General features: G+C 43.7%; 1 protein-coding gene across 1 annotated transcript; it reads left to right on the forward strand.

Moving 5' to 3' along the window:
- Positions 1 to 8959: 8959 nt before the first annotated feature.
- On the forward strand, positions 8960 to 10872 carry LOC141126965 (E3 SUMO-protein ligase ZBED1-like). The gene is made up of 2 exons (XM_073613048.1): positions 8960 to 9830; positions 9932 to 10872. Exons 1-2 carry the CDS (start codon positions 8960 to 8962, stop codon positions 10870 to 10872), a joined length of 1812 nt encoding a protein of 603 aa, XP_073469149.1.
- The last annotated feature ends 7397 nt before the right edge of the window (positions 10873 to 18269 follow it).

Below are 18269 nucleotides of genomic sequence, written 5' to 3' on the forward strand. Positions count from 1 at the left end.
TTTTTTTTTTTTTTTTTTTTTTTGCCTTCCTCCAGATCAACTGTGGTTATAGGATTATATATATGTGATTGTATCATTTTTTTCCCTTCTATTGGATGAATTGGATGGACTTGTGTCTTTTTTCAATCAGTCTAACTCTGTAACTATGTAGTACCCTCATAGAAAATATTCACTCAAAATACAGTATGATCACATTTGTAACATTGCATTTAACACTGCATGCCTGTGTGCATTCTCTATTTCTCTATTGTGTGTATCCTTACCAAAAACACAAATTCCCAATCACAAATCAATCCATAACAGCATGGCGCTCCAAATATGCTCCTCTAAGTCTTGCCAGCCTCCTTGAACAAATTTGTTATAAGAAACAAAACACCAATAGTGTATTATTATTATTATTACATCAATAATTATTATGTGTATTTGTGCTCACATAAATCAGTGCTCTGATTTGTACAAAACCAGCTTTCCCTTACTTCCTCATATTAATGTAATCCTTCCCCCACACAAAACACCTTACCAGACTCAATCCCTAAGACAAGGGTTAGGTAGATTCGCTAAAAATATCTGGTATTTCACACAGATCACTTCCCCATGGTATTTAGCATAAGGACATGTAAGAAGAAGAAAAGCCAAGTTGTGCATAAAATCCCACTTAAAACTGTTTATTTAGACCAACATTGCTTACATTGGCTGATAGGTACAAATTTCCATTTTCAAAGATGGTGGATTGGGCACTTCCTGTTCCAGTCTGAATTCACTTTCTAACATGTTTAGTACAATCAACTTCACCAAAGGAGCCTTGATAATAATATATGAGCTTATAAGGTAAAAAGATTTACATGTCTGCCAAAATGTGTGACTCGGCAACAGAAAAGTGTGAGCCAGGTTTAGTGAAGGATCAGCACTGTTGATGAAATTGATGTGTATGTGCTAAATTAAGCATTGAATTACAATTCTTTTTACAGAGAAATTCCATGTCACTGTGCTTGCAAAATTCTGATCTTGCTTTGGCAATAGTCTGGTCAACTTTATGTGTGTTTTATTAGTGTGTTCTAATATTCATAGTATTGACTCAATGCACTCCTGAACAAATTATACTCACCTGCTCTGTGTAATGGTTTTGCACAGAGTGGCAGGGGGAGGATAGAAAGCTATAAAAACATTTTTTATCTTAATGCAGGGAATGCATTAAGGTTAACAAAAAAAACTTTTGTCTGACAACATTTAAAGTAACTGGACAATTGTACCGATTGGTTTTGCCTTAACCTTAATGGAGGATATAACAAAAACTCGTTATTGGGTCAATACAATTTCAATTTTTTTGCACTGGTTTTAATTGCTTATTTGTAGAAATAAAGGATTATGTGATTTTAAAGAAATATTCTGCTTGTATGAAGTGTATCAAAAGTTCAGCCTGCTCAATTTAAGGATGTGGCACGGTAAATAGGGCTTATATAGATTAACCACTTAAGGACCGAGCCTCTTTTTTACAATTGTTGTTTACAACAAATCATTGTCAGTTGATCAATTAAAATATTTTTTTTTTGCTAGAAAATTACTTACAACCCCCAAACATTATATATTTTTTTTTCTAACACCCTAGAGAATAAAATGGCGGTTGTTGCAATACTTTCTGTCACACCGTATTTGTGCAGCAGTCTTACAAGAGCACTTTTTTTGGAAAAAATAAACTTTTTTGAATTAAAAAATAAGACAAAAGTAAAATTAGCCCATTTTTTTATATTGTGAAAGATAATGTTCAGTCTTCCCAAAAAATAGGCTTCAGGGAGCTTACAGCAGTGCATGAGGCAGCAGAACAAGTCGCCTAAGATGGCACTGAGACCAGTACCAGGGTGTGGTGATTCCCTCACACACAGGATACAATTTAGCAGCAGTAACCAGGAGGTGGCAGAGAGGACAGAGCAGAACATTTTTCCACACCAGTCGCAGACATAGAAGTGTACTGTCCACAAGGTGAGCCTCAATACAGCTCCCCGTCACTCTCTTTTAAATGTTCTCTGGAATTTGACAGTTCACCAGTCACGTGTATGTGTAAAAACGTGGCTGAAATTGCAGAACTAGTTTTAAGTCAAACCAGTTCAGAATACTAACTTCATTACTTTTTTTTTTTTTTCCATAAAAGTTTTTATTGTGAACAAATGTTGTTACACAGTTTTTAGAAACAATAGGTGGATAGACAACATGGATCTTATTAACATGACTTATTTCACTACAGTATATCGAGTCAGATATATATTCAACTGTAAATCAAACAGACGTATAAAAGAGTAAGAAAGCCTCGAATTTGAGGTTTACCTCATCGTCTGAGATCAGGAACCATCTTGGGCAGGAGTATCACCTTGAGTATGGTTTCAGAAATTAGGGGCTAATTGGAGAAATGGTCGAGTGTAGTTAACTATGAGTCCGTATGTTTGTTCCTGAACATGTTTGGATGTGTCGGGCTTGTAAAGTGGGGTCTGTCTGTATGGTGAGTTAGTCTCGTCGGTTTTTGAAATGTGAGGATTAGATGGCGAATTATACACCAAAGTTAGGGTAGTCATGGGAGTAAGTAGATGGTTATCGTCGTCAGTTCAGTTGGGGTAGGGGTATAGAGAGGGGGATAGACATAGACGTGAATGGGATTGAGGGATAAAGTGAAAGATAGAAGAAGTAAGTGGAGGAGGGAGGGAACTGGGGTATCCCCTCCCCAGTCTCCACCGGGCTTCAAGAGCATGGATGTTTTCGTGGGCGGATCCCTGTCTGAAGGGGGATTCCCCCCGGGATCCGCATTAAAGCGGGAGTGAGTGAATCAGCGAGTTTTGATGAGTAGGTGCGTGTCTCAAAGGGGTTATTTGGCTTATTTAAGTCAGTCGTTGTGGGAGGATTTGGGACTTCATTACTACATTACTCTGTTAAAAATGTCCCCTGGGATTTGATAGTTCCACAGCCTCCTCTATGGATAAAAACATGGCTGAAATAACAGAACTAGCTTTGAGCCAAATCAATTCAGTACATGAGCTCCAGGGGAAAATTTCTCCAGGTATTTCCCCAGATGCAACAAGTTCAACAAGAATTAACCAAAGCATGTGATATTATCACATTTGAATTGAAGAGGAATCTTCAGAGGATTGTTGTATTTTATCCTGTTTTATCCCTGATAAAAAAGTAAAGAAGCCCTCTGCGCACCGCATCCTACACAGATGTTTCTCCACATCAGGTGTGCTTGATTTTTCTTTGGGACCATATGCAGAGTAAGTCAGAATACAAAGATAATTACTACTGACCTGCAAACCCAACTATACCAGGCTAATGCAAAGATAGAAAATCTGAAAAACAGATAAAGACAAAACAGTTATCTGTATAAGGGACTATCTGAAACAGTTAGGGCACTCACTGCTCCAACGTCAAATGGGCTTTCTAGAGACATAACTGTGGAACCTTATTATTAACCACTTGCCGACCGCCTCACGCCTATATACGTGATCAGAGCGGCACGGGCAGGCAAAACCACATACCTGATACGTGATGCCTTCCCGCGGGCGGGGGGTCCGATCGGACCCCCCCCCGGTGCCGTAGGCGGTCGGCTCTTGTTCGCGGGTGATGAGGGGTCAGGGGGAGGCCATCCATTGATGGCCACCCCCTCCCGATCGCTCCCAGCGAATCAAATGCTTCCTCTCCCTCTGTAATGTAAACAGAGGGAGAGGAAGTGATGTCATCTCTCCTGGAGCCGGTCTTTTTGATCCGACGCCGAGGAGAGAAGACATCCAAGTAAGTGCACCAACACTACACTTCCAGTAGAACACGCAGGCACACTTTTCACCCCCCTGTCACCCCCCGATCACCCCCCTGTACCCCCTGTCACTCTGACACCAATAGCAGTGGTTTTTTTTTTTTGCATTGGTGTCAGTTTGTGTCAGTTATAAGTGTTAGGGCAGTTAGGTTAGCCCCCTTTAGGTCTAGGGTACCCCCCTTTAGGTCCAGGGTACCCCCCTAACCCCCCCTAATAAAGGTTAACCCCGTGATCACCCCCCGTCACCAGTGTCGCTAAGCGATAGTTTTTCTGATCGCTGTATTAGTGACACAGGTGACGCTAGTTTAGGGAGGTAAGTATATAGGTTCGCTGTCAGTGTTTTATAGCGACAGGGACCCCCATATACTACCTGCTAAAGGTTTTAACCCCCTGATTGCCCCCTAGTTAACCCTTTCACCAGCGATCACCGTATAAGTGTTACGGGTGACGCTGGTTAGATAGTTTGTTTTTTGTAGTTTATTATAGTTTATTACAGTTTATTATAGTTTATCATAGTTTTAGGGCACCCGCCGTTTATTACCTTATAAAGGTTTAACCCCCTAATTGCCCGGCGGTGATAGAAGTTAAGTTTTTAGGATCAGATAAGGTCTGCGTCGCCCCAGGCAGCGTCAGGTTAGCGCCAGTACCGCTAAAACCCACGCACGCAGCATACACCTCCCTTAGTGCTATAGTATCTGAATGGATCGATATCTGATCCGGTCAGATCTATACTCCCCAGCAGTTTAGGGTTCCCTGAAACGCAGTGTTAGCGGGATCAGCCCAGATACCTGCTAGCACCTGCGTTTTGCTCCTCGGCCCAGCCCAGCCCACCCAAGTGCAGTATCGATCGATAACTGACACTTACAAAACACTAAGCACACATAGGGCTGGGAAAAAAATCGATTTGAATCTTGAATCGAGTTGAGAGGTCAAATCGATTCAAATCTTCTTCAAATCGATTTTTTTAGATTTTTTTTTTTTTTTTAACAGCACCGCGCCGGGCCTGAGGAGCTGCGGGCACGATTTTTCAGGCGAGGCCGCGGCTTTGGCCTAGTCCGCGAGGCCCGACGCTGTGCATGGGTGGGTGGGTGTGTAGGCGGGGTAGTGGGCGAGGCTGTTGGTGGAACGCCGCTGTGTATTGGAGGGCTGTGATATCAGGAGGAGGAGGGGGTGGGGGGATCACAGGGACATTCCCGGGCTGCAGAGAGAGAGCGAGAAGGGAGGGTGAGTCAGAGCTGCCTGTATGGTGTATTGCATGAGATAGTGATACTGATAGCCATGTGATGATTACTGCCAGAAAGAATAATACCTCAGAGGAGAGAAGTCACATCCCATCACATCCCATTTCCATATATTCACCCTTCTTAAATATCATTACATAGCACTGTGCTCAATATATGAAAATACCCCCATATGGCATCACACAGCAATGTGCTCATCACTGTATACTGACACACTACATCACTGAATACTGACACACTACATCACTGAGTGATGTAGTGTGTCAGTATATGGTGATGTAGTGTGTCAGTATATGGTGATGTAGTGTGTCAGTATACGGTGATGTAGTGTGTCAGTATACGGTGATGTTGTGTGTCAGTATACGGTAATGTAGTGACATAACTGTGGAACCTTATTATTAACCACTTGCCGACCGCCTCACGCCTATATACGTGATCAGAGCGGCACGGGCAGGCAAAACCACATACCTGATACGTGATGCCTTCCCGCGGGCGGGGGGTCCGATACGGTAATGTAGTGTGTCAGTATATGGTAATGTAGTGTGTCAGTATACGGTAATGTAGTGTGTGTCAGTATACGGTAATGTAGTGTGTGTCAGTATACGGTAATGTAGTGTGTGTCAGTATACGGTGATGTAGTGTGTGTCAGTATACGGTGATGTAGTGTGTGTCAGTATACGGTGATGTAGTGTGTCAGTATACGGTGATGTAGTGTGTCAGTATACGGTGATGTAGTGTGTCAGTATACGGTGATGTAGTGTGTCAGTATACGGTAATGTAGTGTGTGTTAGTATACGGTGATGTAGTGTGTCAGTATACGGTGATGTAGTGTATCAGTATACGGTGATGTAGTGTGTCAGTATACGGTGATGTAGTGTGTCAGTATACGGTGATGTAGTGTGTCAGTATACAGTGATGTAGTGTGTCAGTATACGGTGATGTAGTGTGTCAGTATATACAGTGATGTAGTGTGTCAGTATATACAGTGATGTAGTGTGTCAGTATATACGGTGATGTAGTGTGTCAGTATATACAGTGATGTAGTGTGTCAGTATACGGTGATGTAGTGTGTCAGTATATACAGTGATGTAGTGTGTCAGTATATACAGTGATGTAGTGTGTCAGTATACGGTGATGTAGTGTGTCAGTATATACAGTGATGTAGTGTGTCAGTATACGGTGATGTAGTGTGTCAGTATATACAGTGATGTAGTGTGTCAGTATACGGTGATGTAGTGTGTCAGTATATACAGTGATGTAGTGTGTCAGTATACGGTGATGTAGTGTGTCAGTATATACAGTGATGTAGTGTGTCAGTATACGGTGATGTAGTGTGTCAGTATACGGTGATGTAGTGTGTCAGTATATACAGTGATGTAGTGTGTCAGTATATACAGTGATGTAGTGTGTCAGTATACGGTGATGTAGTGTGTCAGTATACGGTGATGTAGTGTGTCAGTATATACAGTGATGTAGTGTGTCAGTATATACAGTGATGTAGTGTGTCAGTATACGGTGATGTAGTGTGTCAGTATACGGTGATGTAGTGTGTCAGTATACGGTGATGTAGTGTGTCAGTATACAGTGATGTAGTGTGTCAGTATACGGTGATGTAGTGTGTCAGTATATACAGTGATGTAGTGTGTCAGTATATACAGTGATGTAGTGTGTCAGTATATACGGTGATGTAGTGTGTCAGTATATACAGTGATGTAGTGTGTCAGTATACGGTGATGTAGTGTGTCAGTATATACAGTGATGTAGTGTGTCAGTATATACAGTGATGTAGTGTGTCAGTATACGGTGATGTAGTGTGTCAGTATATACAGTGATGTAGTGTGTCAGTATACGGTGATGTAGTGTGTCAGTATATACAGTGATGTAGTGTGTCAGTATACGGTGATGTAGTGTGTCAGTATATACAGTGATGTAGTGTGTCAGTATACGGTGATGTAGTGTGTCAGTATATACAGTGATGTAGTGTGTCAGTATACGGTGATGTAGTGTGTCAGTATATACAGTGATGTAGTGTGTCAGTATACGGTGATGTAGTGTGTCAGTATATACAGTGATGTAGTGTGTCAGTATACGGTGATGTAGTGTGTCAGTATATACGGTGATGTAGTGTGTCAGTATATACGGTGATGTAGTGTGTCAGTATATACAGTGATGTAGTGTGTCAGTATACGGTGATGTAGTGTGTCAGTATATACGGTGATGTAGTGTGTCAGTATATACAGTGATGTAGTGTGTCAGTATACGGTGATGTAGTGTGTCAGTATATACAGTGATGTAGTGTGTCAGTATACGGTGATGTAGTGTGTCAGTATATACAGTGATGTAGTGTGTCAGTATACGGTGATGTAGTGTGTCAGTATATACAGTGATGTAGTGTGTCAGTATACGGTGATGTAGTGTGTCAGTATATACAGTGATGTAGTGTGTCAGTATACGGTGATGTAGTGTGTCAGTATATACAGTGATGTAGTGTGTCAGTATATACAGTGATGTAGTGTGTCAGTATACGGTGATGTAGTGTGTCAGTATATACGGTGATGTAGTGTGTCAGTATATACGGTGATGTAGTGTGTCAGTATATACAGTGATGTAGTGTGTCAGTATACGGTGATGTAGTGTGTCAGTATATACGGTGATGTAGTGTGTCAGTATACGGTGATGTAGTGTGTCAGTATATACAGTGATGTAGTGTGTCAGTATACGGTGATGTAGTGTGTCAGTATATACAGTGATGTAGTGTGTCAGTATATACAGTAATGTAGTGTGTCAGTATACGGTGATGTAGTGTGTCAGTATATACGGTGATGTAGTGTGTCAGTATACGGTGATGTAGTGTGTCAGTATATACATTGATGTAGTGTGTCAGTATATACAGTGATGTAGTGTGTCAGTATACAGTGATGTAGTGTGTCAGTATACGGTGATGTAGTGTGTCAGTGTATACGGTGATGTAGTGTGTCAGTGTATACGGTGATGTAGTGTGTCTGTGTCAGTATACGGTGATGTAGTGTGTCAGTATACACTCAGTGATGTAGTGTGTCAGTATACAGTAGTAAATAAATTATTTCTCAATTACCTAAATACCAATTTTCTTACAAAATGTCAGTAAAAAAGACAAGCAAGCATGCATTGTTTTATAGCCAATGTGCTACAAAGCATCCTGTACTCTTTGTCCAGCGTCCCGTCTATTTCCCCACCATAACTATAGTATACTAAGATGATGATATACCATTGTCTTCATAATATAGGCTTTCTTTCTGAACATATGCAGCTGCTTTTTTTTTTTTTTTTTTTTTTTACATTTTACAATTATGCCCTGTACACACGGTCTTGCATACACACGGTCGCAGAAAGTTGTCGGAAAATCCGATCGTTCTGAACGCGGTGACGTAAAACACGTACATCGGGACTAAAAAATGGGGCAATAGCCAATAGCTTTCGTCTCTTAATTTATTCTGAGCATGCATGTGTGGCACTTTGTCCGTCGGATTTGTCTACACACAATCGGAATTTAAAGGATCGAATTTTGTTGTCGGAAAATTTTATAGCCTGCTCTCAAACTTTGTGTCGGAAATTCCAATGGAAAAAGTCCGATGGAGCCCACACACGGTCGGAATTTCCGACAACAAGCTCCGATCGCACCTATTCCGTCGGAAACTCTGACTGTGTGTACAGGGCATAAGAGTAAACAATACCATATTAGGGCCTGAGTCGGCAGACTTTAGGCTTGTGTTGATGTCATCAATTTGACATCAGTTTAATAATTTACAATTCACTTGCAGGTGGAATTTTACCTACCAGTGTGTGTGTGTGACTGACCTGCATTGGACCTGCTTCAAGCACGTTTGGACTTTCCCATACCATAGACAATATATATACAGTACACAGTCACACTTTCACAAACAACATGGCAGAAACAGCCGGCGAAAGAGAGCAGCTCCTTCCAAAGAAATGCTCTTCGACTTCAGTCGTGTGGAGTTGGTTTGGATTTACAGCATCTGATGAGGAACAGACAACACCTCGATGCAAACTATGTCTTAAGGCTGTTGTTGTTGGTGGTAGCAGTACGACAAATCTGTTTCACCATTTAAAGCGAAAACATGCGGCTGAGTTTGAGAAGTGTTGCCTTCTTCGAAAAGAAAACCACTCTACTGGCATCAGCGCTAGCAGTAGCACCCTGGGGCCGGGCCCGTTTGCAAAGCAAACAACTCTTGAACAAAGCTTTTTACACGGTGTACCGTATGAGAAGAGCGGGCCAAGGTGGAAAGCCATAACTGAGGCAATTACCCTCTATATAGCTACGGATATGCTGCCAGTTTACTCTGTTGAGAAGAGAGGGTTTAGCAACCTGCTGAAAGTTTTGGACGCTCGATATACAGTACCTAGCCGCAGGTATTTCTCTGACGTTGCTCTTCCTCAGCTGTATAACAAGACTCGGCAAAAGATATTAAGCGAGTTGAAGGGAATGGACTTTTATGCTGCCACTACTGACCTGTGGTCGAGCCGAACCATGCAGCCTTACATGTCTCTTACGGTTCATTATGTCAGTGAAAGCTGGGACATGCGAAGCGTCTGTCTCCAAACATCATATTTCCCCCAGGACCATACGGGCGAAACGATTGCAGTAGAGTTAAAGGATGCTCTGAACTCCTGGGGCCTTTCAGAGGAGCGCCTTACCTGTATGACAACCGACAGTGGCTCCAATATAATCAGAGCTATGAAGGACAATAATTGGCCAAATCTCAAGTGCTTTGGACATCGACTGCACAATGCTGTCAGTAAGTTTGTGTGAAAATAAATTAGAAACAAAAGGGGTGTGTGATGATATAACCAAAACTAGTCAAACTAAATATTGTTGTTGTTTTTTTCTTTATTACAGTGAATGGTGTGAAAGATGAACGGATTGACCGTGCCATTGGAGTGTGTAAAAAGGCAGTTTCTGCCTTTTCATATAGTTGGAAAAAAAGACGGGACATGGCAGAGGTTCAGGCAGAGCTGGGTCTTCCCCCTCATCAACTGGTAACAGAGTCACTTACAAGATGGGGTTCGCCTCAAAAAATGATTGAAAGATATCTTGAACAAGAGAGAGTCATCGTCCGTGTTCTGGGTGCTGACAAGAAAACCCGCCATCTTGTTCCTACGTGGCAAGATCTGGAGGTTTTAGATGCCACAAACAAAGCTATCAAATCACTTCAGGACTTTACTGACGCGCTGTCTGGAGAAGCTTACGTAAGCGTTTCATACATTAAACCTGTGCTGCATCTGTTTAAAACAAGTCTCCTTCAGCGAGAGGAGAAAGATGTAGATCTCACCGCTACAATAAAAGAAAATATTATGTGCTACCTTGAACAGAAATACAGTGACCCCGAGAATGAGGAGCTCCTGGACATGGCTTCACTAATGGATCCATGGTTCCGTACCACCTACATTACCCCGGACAAGTTGGACATTATAAAGAAAAGAGCTGTCACTGAGCTCTCTGCCCTCTGCTCAGAGGAAGAAGGTCCTGCTGTACAAATATGCCAAGCCCAAGAAGAACAGACGAGCCCACTTAAGAAAACTTTAGCTGCCTTCTTTAAGAAAGCAGCACCTGCACTGTCCCTCCAGTCAGTAAATGAGAAAATTGAAGCAGAGCTCGAGTCCTACTTATTGGGTCCTGAGGTGGATCCTGAAACTGACCCACTTGAGTGGTGGAAGCAGCATCAGCCCAACTTCTCAAGACTAAGTCGTCTGGCAAGAAAATACCTGGCCATTCCAGCAACTAGCGCCCCATCAGAGAGGGTCTTTAGTGTGGGTGGGGGTATTGTCACCTGTCACTGAGCTTGCCTCAAGCCTGCTGTTGTTGATAGGCTCATTTTCCTTGCAAAGAATGTTTAAAATGCAATTTCATTTTTGATGGCAAAATGGTGTTACTGTTTACAATAGTTGAATTATAAAGTGAATGCCACACAGTTGAAGAAGAGAGAGGTATATAGTTTGTGGGTACCATCATCCTTCTAGAATCAATAATGAGGGAAATTGGGGAGGGAATGACCAGGACTTCTCCAATTAAGTCCTACCTCACCATGAAAGAGAACAATGGGGACTATCGCGGTACCTCATGAAAACATGCAGAGTATAAAAAATTTCAATTTATTCAAAAATAGACATTTTTAAAAGAATCTATATATACACAATATAAATTGACAATGGTGTAGTAAAGACATATTACAGTACAAAATTTGTTGAGATAACAATTTAAAGCGCCCGCATAGGTGAATGAAGGCTTGTTTTGAATACTTAAGGACGTGAGCCTCGACAGTTTCGCGGTCAAGCCGCTTCCTCAGGAGGCGTCCAAGTAAACTCTCTACAAGGTAGGACAATCAAAATTACTTATACATAGTGGTAAAAAATAATGTACAGTAAATAACATGACATTTGGAGTAGTTATTCAATTTTTAGAACACACTCACCAACCACTGCCCCTTCGGGCTTGGACGGCACTTGCGAGATGCCCATTTGCGGGCGTTCCCCCGGGGGCGAGCAAGGGGTGTTTTTTTGGCGAAGTGTATAAAAAGCAAAAGGTATAAGATGAGTGTTGGTGTGGGGTATCAAATAATGGTAAGGTGATTGCCACCTCAGTGAATAGGGTGGGAAGACAGTGGGGAGAGGAAGAGGGAAGGGGAGGGAAAGGAGGAGGGGAGAAAGAAAGGGGTGGGGGAAAAAGGAGGGGGAGAAGGGGAGGGAGAAACAGTAAGAGGAGCAAAGAAGGGGGAAGGAAATGGAGAGGGAGGAAGGGAGTGAAGGGAGATAGACAGGGGGAGGGGAAGGCAATGAGGGGAGGAGGGGGGAAGGGGTTGGAAGGGACAGGGAATGGGGGAGGAGGGAAGGGAAGGGGCAGAAGGAGGGGGGGGGGAAGGGGGAGGGGGAAAAAGGAGGGGAGGGAAAAAGGGGGGGAAGGGGATAGTGGCCAGAAGCAAAAGAGGGGGGGGGAAGGAGAAATAAGAATAACCTTCCACACTTGGTGAAACTTGCAATTGTTCATATAGAAGTAAAGCGCAACCCACCAACACTCAGATGAAAAATAAAAAAACTGTTGTTACTGACACCCGGGGATAAAAAGTTGATTCCCAGCGACCACTTTAGGAATACACTTAGGCCCCTTTCACACTGGGGCGGGGGCAGCAACGGCGGTAAAGCGCCGCTATTAAAAACCACCGTAAAGCGCCTCTGCAGAGGTGCTTTGCCGGCGGTATAGAAGCGCCGTCCCATTGATTTCAATCAGCAGGAGCGGTAAAGGAGCGGTATACACTCCGCTCCTTCACCGCTCCGAAGATGCTGCTAGCAGGACTTTTTTTACCGTTTTGCCAGCGCACCGCTCCAGTGTGAAAGCCCTCGGGGCTTATACACTGGGATTAAAGCAGCGGCACTTTCGGGTTGGTTTGCAGGCGCTATTATTAGCGCAATAGCGCCTGCAAACTGCCTCAGTGTGAAAGGACCCTTAGGCATACATGGGTAAGGAGGGCCCTTGAAGTAAAAAGTATGGTATTAGAAACAAGTTGTTGCTGGAGGATGGTGTACCCACGGGGTCCTCCAGAGGAGAGGTCCATCGTGGTCACTACATCATCCAGCTAAAAAAGTAATAGGGAGAAAGAAGAGGGGCCGCCAAACTGGCTAACCACTTACTGTGGGTCCGCTGGTCAATAACCTCCGGGTGTCCGCCGTCCACACAAGGTAGCCATGACGGCTGCCTTTTGTGCCCCCAACCCGGAAGACGTACAGCGCTGTGTGCGTCGAGCGCCACCGTCACCGGGTCTGATTCTCCTCTATTGCGCATGTGTCGGAAAATATTCCGCGCATGCGCATAGCCCTAATGTTGGTGACGCTGTAAGCGTCACCTGAGGGAAGCAGGGGAAGAGGCCGCCCAACGAGGGAAGCCCAACCGCTGCTGGAAAGCCACATGCCGCCACTAGGGGCAGAATAAACTCACTTTAGAAGTGACAGATCCCCAATTTATTTGCAAAGAGATTCCTTTCTTTATTTTGTATTGTATATTTTCATTCCTTATTGTTGGCTTGCAATGTGTTGTATTAATATGTTTATTACTGCATTGTTGTTATAATGCTCATTTTACTTGTTATATTTTGTGTTAGGATGCAAGCATCCATGCCGGCGAATTGGACTTTTCTCCTCCTCCGGCGGGATGCATTGCTCTCCTAACATTTATCTGTGACTTATTCAAGTTTTTCTTATGTACTACAATCCCCTCCCACTAACACGGCGTGAGGAGTTTATTCTCCCCCTAGTGGCTGGCATGCGTCTTTCCCCGGGTGTCAGTAACAACAGTTTTTATTTTTCATCTGAGTGTTGGTGGGTTGCGCTTTACTTCTATATGAACAATTGCAAGTTTCACCAAGTGTGGAAGGTTATTCTTATTTCTCCTTCCCCCCCCTCTTTTGCTTCTGGCCACTATCCCCTTCCCCCCCTTTTTCCCTCCCCTCCTTTTTCCCCCTCCCCCTTCCTCCCCCCCCCTCCTTCTGCCCCTTCCCTTCCCTCCTCCCCCATTCCCTGTCCCTTCCAACCCCTTCCCCCCTCCTCCCCTCATTGCCTTCCCCTCCCCCTGTCTATCTCCCTTCACTCCCTTCATCCCTCTCCATTTCCTTCCCCCTTCTTTGCTCCTCTCACTGTTTCTCCCTCCCCTTCTCCCCCTCCTTTTTCCCCCTCCCCTTTCTTTCTCCCCTCCTCCTTTCCCTCCCCTTCCCTCTTCCTCTCCCCACTGTCTTCCCACCCTATTCACTGAGGTGGCAATCACCTTACCATTATTTGATACCCCACACCAACACTCATCTTATACCTTTTGCTTTTTATACACTTCGCCAAAAAAACACCCCTTGCTCGCCCCCGGGGGAACGCCCGCAAATGGGCATCTCGCAAGTGCCGTCCAAGCCCGAAGGGGCAGTGGTTGGTGAGTGTGTTCTAAAAATTGAATAACTACTCCAAATGTCATGTTATTTACTGTACATTATTTTTTACCACTATGTATAAGTAATTTTGATTGTTCTACCTTGTAGAGAGTTTACTTGGACGCCTCCTGAGGAAGCGGCTTGACCGCGAAACTGTCGAGGCTCACGTCCTTAAGTATTCAAAACAAGCCTTCATTCACCTATGCGGGCGCTTTAAATTGTTATCTCAACAAATTTTGTACTGTAATATGTCTTTACTACACCATTGTCAATTTGTATTGTGTATATATAGATTCTTTTAAAAATGTCTATTTTTGAATAAATTGAAATTTTTTATACTCTGCATGTTTTCATGAGGTACCGCGATAGTCCCCATTGTTCTTTTTCATGGTGAGGTAGGACTTAATTGGAGAAGTCCTGGTCATTCCCTCCCCAATTTCCCTCTATACAATAGTTGAATTGAACATGTAACTTTACATGTTCAACTCAACTAAAGCTGGCCATGCACCTATAGATTATCTGCAGATTTTCTATGGTTAGATGGAAAAAGTGCAACAGATTTCTCCATGTATTCATGTATTGTAATGTACGCTACACTGTGTGGATGGAGGAAACTCTCACTGGGCCAAGCTTCAGTATCTTGCTAGTCAGCCCCATTGGATTCTCTACCTAAACAATGCCTGCACCCAATCAGAATGTTCAGGTATTGTGAGAGCCAGCGGGGCCGACGAGCGCAAGATATGGAAGCTTGGGCCAGTGGGAGATAGATCCTTCCATCCACACAGTTCAGCATAGATGGAGGAATCTGTTCCACTTTTTCCATCTGACCTGACCATAGAAATCTGCAGATAATCTATAGGTAGTAACTAAGTATGGCCAGTCTTAGAGTCAGTTACCTCAGGATTTTTTGTTGTTTTGTGGGGTTATTGTCACCAGGCTGTCACCGAGCTTGCCTCAACCTGCTGTTGTTGATAGGCACATTTTCCTTGCAAAGAATGTTTAAAATGCAATTTCATTTTTGATGGCGAATGGTGTTACTGTTTACAATAGTTGAATTGAACATGTAACTTTACATGTTCAACTCAACTAAAGCTGGCCATACACCTATAGATTATCTGCAGATTTTCTATGGTTAGATGGAAAAAGTGCAACAGATTTCTCCATGTATTTATGTATTGTAATGTACGCTACACTGTGTGGATGGAGGAAACTCTCGCTGGGCCAAGCTTCAGTATCTTGCTAGTCAGCCCCATTGGATTCTCTACCTAAACAATGCCTGCACCCAATCAGAATGTTCAGAGTCAGTTACCTCAGGATTTTTTGTTTTGTGGGGATATCATATTGTCACCTGTCACCACCGAGCTTGCCTCAACCTGCTGTTGTTGATAGGTACATTTTCCTTGCAAAGAATGTTTAAAATGCACTTAATTTTTTTTTTAAATTTTGTTTGTTGATGCACTTTAAAATAATAAAAAAAAAAATCGGATTCGAATCGTGAATCGAGTTTTTTATAAAAAAATCGCAGATTTTTTTGAGGGGGAAAATCTCCCAGCCCTAACTGCAGCGTTCGCAGAGTCAGGCCTGATCCCTGCGATCGCTAACAGTTTTTTGGTAGCGTTTTGAATCAGTCGCTGACAGTCAGGAGCTTTTTTGCCTGTGAGTCTCACTAGTGTACCCCTAAATTTAGAGGCCAAAATGGCAAATCGAAGGTACACTAGTGAAGAGGCCTACAGGTTTCTGAGCATGACAGATAGTGAAGAGCAAGTCACTCATCTGTCAGATTCAGGCTCAGAATACGATCCTGTAGAGGACAGCGGCTCCATGACAGATAGCTCTGACGACGGAGTTGTGGTCCCTGCTAAGGTCAGGCGTACCAGACCCCGAACTTATTCTGTCCTTGAAGTGCAAGAACCGCAGGGCTCTCATATGGAGCAGAGAAGTACTAGTGCCGCTATTCCTTCTGGTGAACTGGCAAGCACCAGCGGCCTAGTACACCCTGGTCGTACATCCAGCACTGCAGTAACACTTGGTGATGTGGCGAGTCCCATAAGTGCAGTTCAAGCTGGCGAGGTGGCAAGCACAAGTAGTGTCCCGCTGCCACCAAGAAGACAAACACAGGCCCGTCGTGCCCATAGTGCCCTTCCTGCTGCATTCGCCAATCCAAATTGGGTACCCACCACTTCTGCAGCACCCGTACTTCCCCCTTTCACTGGCCAACCCGGAATTCAGGTGGAAACAGTTGACTTTACGCCACTGGATTTTTATTCGCTGTTTTTCACCGAAGATCTCTATAGATCTATTGTGGACCAAAGCAATTTATACGCTGGTCAATACATCGCCGCTAATCCCCAGTCCTCCCTTGCCAGAGATTGGAGACCAATTACGGTCTCCGAATTTAAGATCTTTCTGGGCCTTTCCCTCCTCATGGGGTTGAATAAAAAGAGTGAGTTGCGGTCATATTGGTCCACTGACCCAATTTACCATTCACCCTTGTTCTCTGCCTCCATGGCCAGGGCACGATACGAGCAGATTTTGCGGTTCATGCACTTCAACGACAATGAACTCTGTCGTCCTCGTGGAGACCCTGCATACGATCGGCTCTACAAAATTCGGCCCCTCGTAAACCCCTTCAACCAACGTTTTGCAGACTTGTTTACTCCCCATCAAGTTGTCTGCGTTGATGAGTCCCTGGTTAAATTTTCTGGCCGCTTGTCATTCAAACAGTACCTTCCCAGCAAGCGTGCCAGATACAGGGTCAAGATGTATAAGCTCTGTGACAGGGCCACAGGCTATACATATAGTTTTATGGTTTACGAGGGCAAAGATAGTCACGTAGAGCCGACAAACTGCCCTGACTACATAGGAAGCGCTGGCAAGATAGTGTGGGACTTGGTGTCACCCTTATTCGGAAAGGGGTACCACTTGTACGTCGACAATTATTATACGAGCGTGCCACTTTTTAGCCACCTTTTTGATCATCAGATTGGAGCATGTGGCACCGTGCGACCTAATCGCCGGGGCTTTCCCCAGCGGCTTGTAGATTCCCGTCTTAGGCTGGGGGAGAGAGCCTGCTTGAAGTATAATAATTTGCTCGCTATGAAGTGGAGGGATAAGAAGAATGTTTTCGTTCTCACCTCCCTTCATGCAGACACGATGGTCCAAATTCCTACGGCGACTGGTGTTGTGGAGAAACCCCTCTGTGTCCACGAATATAACCTTAATATGGGAGGGGTGGACCTCAACGACCAGTTGTTGGCGCCGTACCTAATTGCCCGTAAGGCCAGACGCTGGTACAAAAAAGTGTCTGTTTATTTATTTCAATTGGCTTTGCTGAATGCTTATGTGCTATACAGAGCTTCAGGACAGACTGGATCCTTCCTTAAATTCCAGGAAGAGATCGTCAGAGCCCTTCTGTATCCAGATGGTGCTCCACCTCACCATCCCCAACCAAATGCAGTAAGCCGGCTGCATGAGAGGCATTTTCTTTATGCCCTCCCGAGTACCCCTACCCAACGAACCCCCCAAAAAAGATGTCGTGTCTGCAGCAAGCGCGGATTTAGGTGTGACACCCGGTATTATTGTCCCCTCTGTCCTGGCAATCCTGGTCTTTGCATTGGTGAATGTTTTGAACGCTACCATACACTAGTGGAGTATTAGCGTAGGGTACAGCACTGCACAGACTAGGCACACTTCCACAGGGTCTCCCAAGATGCTGTCGCATTTTGAGAGACCCAAACCTGGTACCAGTTAAAAAAGTTAAAGTTACAAAAAAAAGTGTAAAAAAAACAAAAAAAAGTAAAAAAAAAGAAAAAAACACAAAATATATAAAATAAAAAAACCAAAAATAGTTGTTGTTTTATTGTTCTCTCTCTATTCTCTCTCTATTGTTCTGCATTCTATACTGCAATGTTTTATTGTTATGCTTTTATCATGTTTGCTTTATAGGTATGCAATTTTTTTATACTTTGTTTTTTTTATTGTTAACCACTTTTTTGTTTTCAGGTACGCCATTCAGCTGCAGAGCGGATTTATTTATCTTGACAGCAACAGCGTTTGCTCCCACGATACATAAAGCCGTGACTCCAGCGCTGTCGGAGGTGATTTCACCACCACAGTTACATACTTCAGCATATATGCCGAAGCGTGGGGGCAGCAGTGGGTGGAGGATGCCCCCATGCTTCGGCATATATATACGGTGCATGTATGCCCATCATTAGAAGTGGGTGGATGAAGGGAGGTATTCTAATGGTGGGCATACCCACCGATCAATATCTT

Source organism: Aquarana catesbeiana, linkage group LG02 (genome assembly GCF_042186555.1).
Source record: "Aquarana catesbeiana isolate 2022-GZ linkage group LG02, ASM4218655v1, whole genome shotgun sequence".
Lineage (NCBI taxonomy): Eukaryota > Metazoa > Chordata > Amphibia > Anura > Ranidae > Aquarana > Aquarana catesbeiana.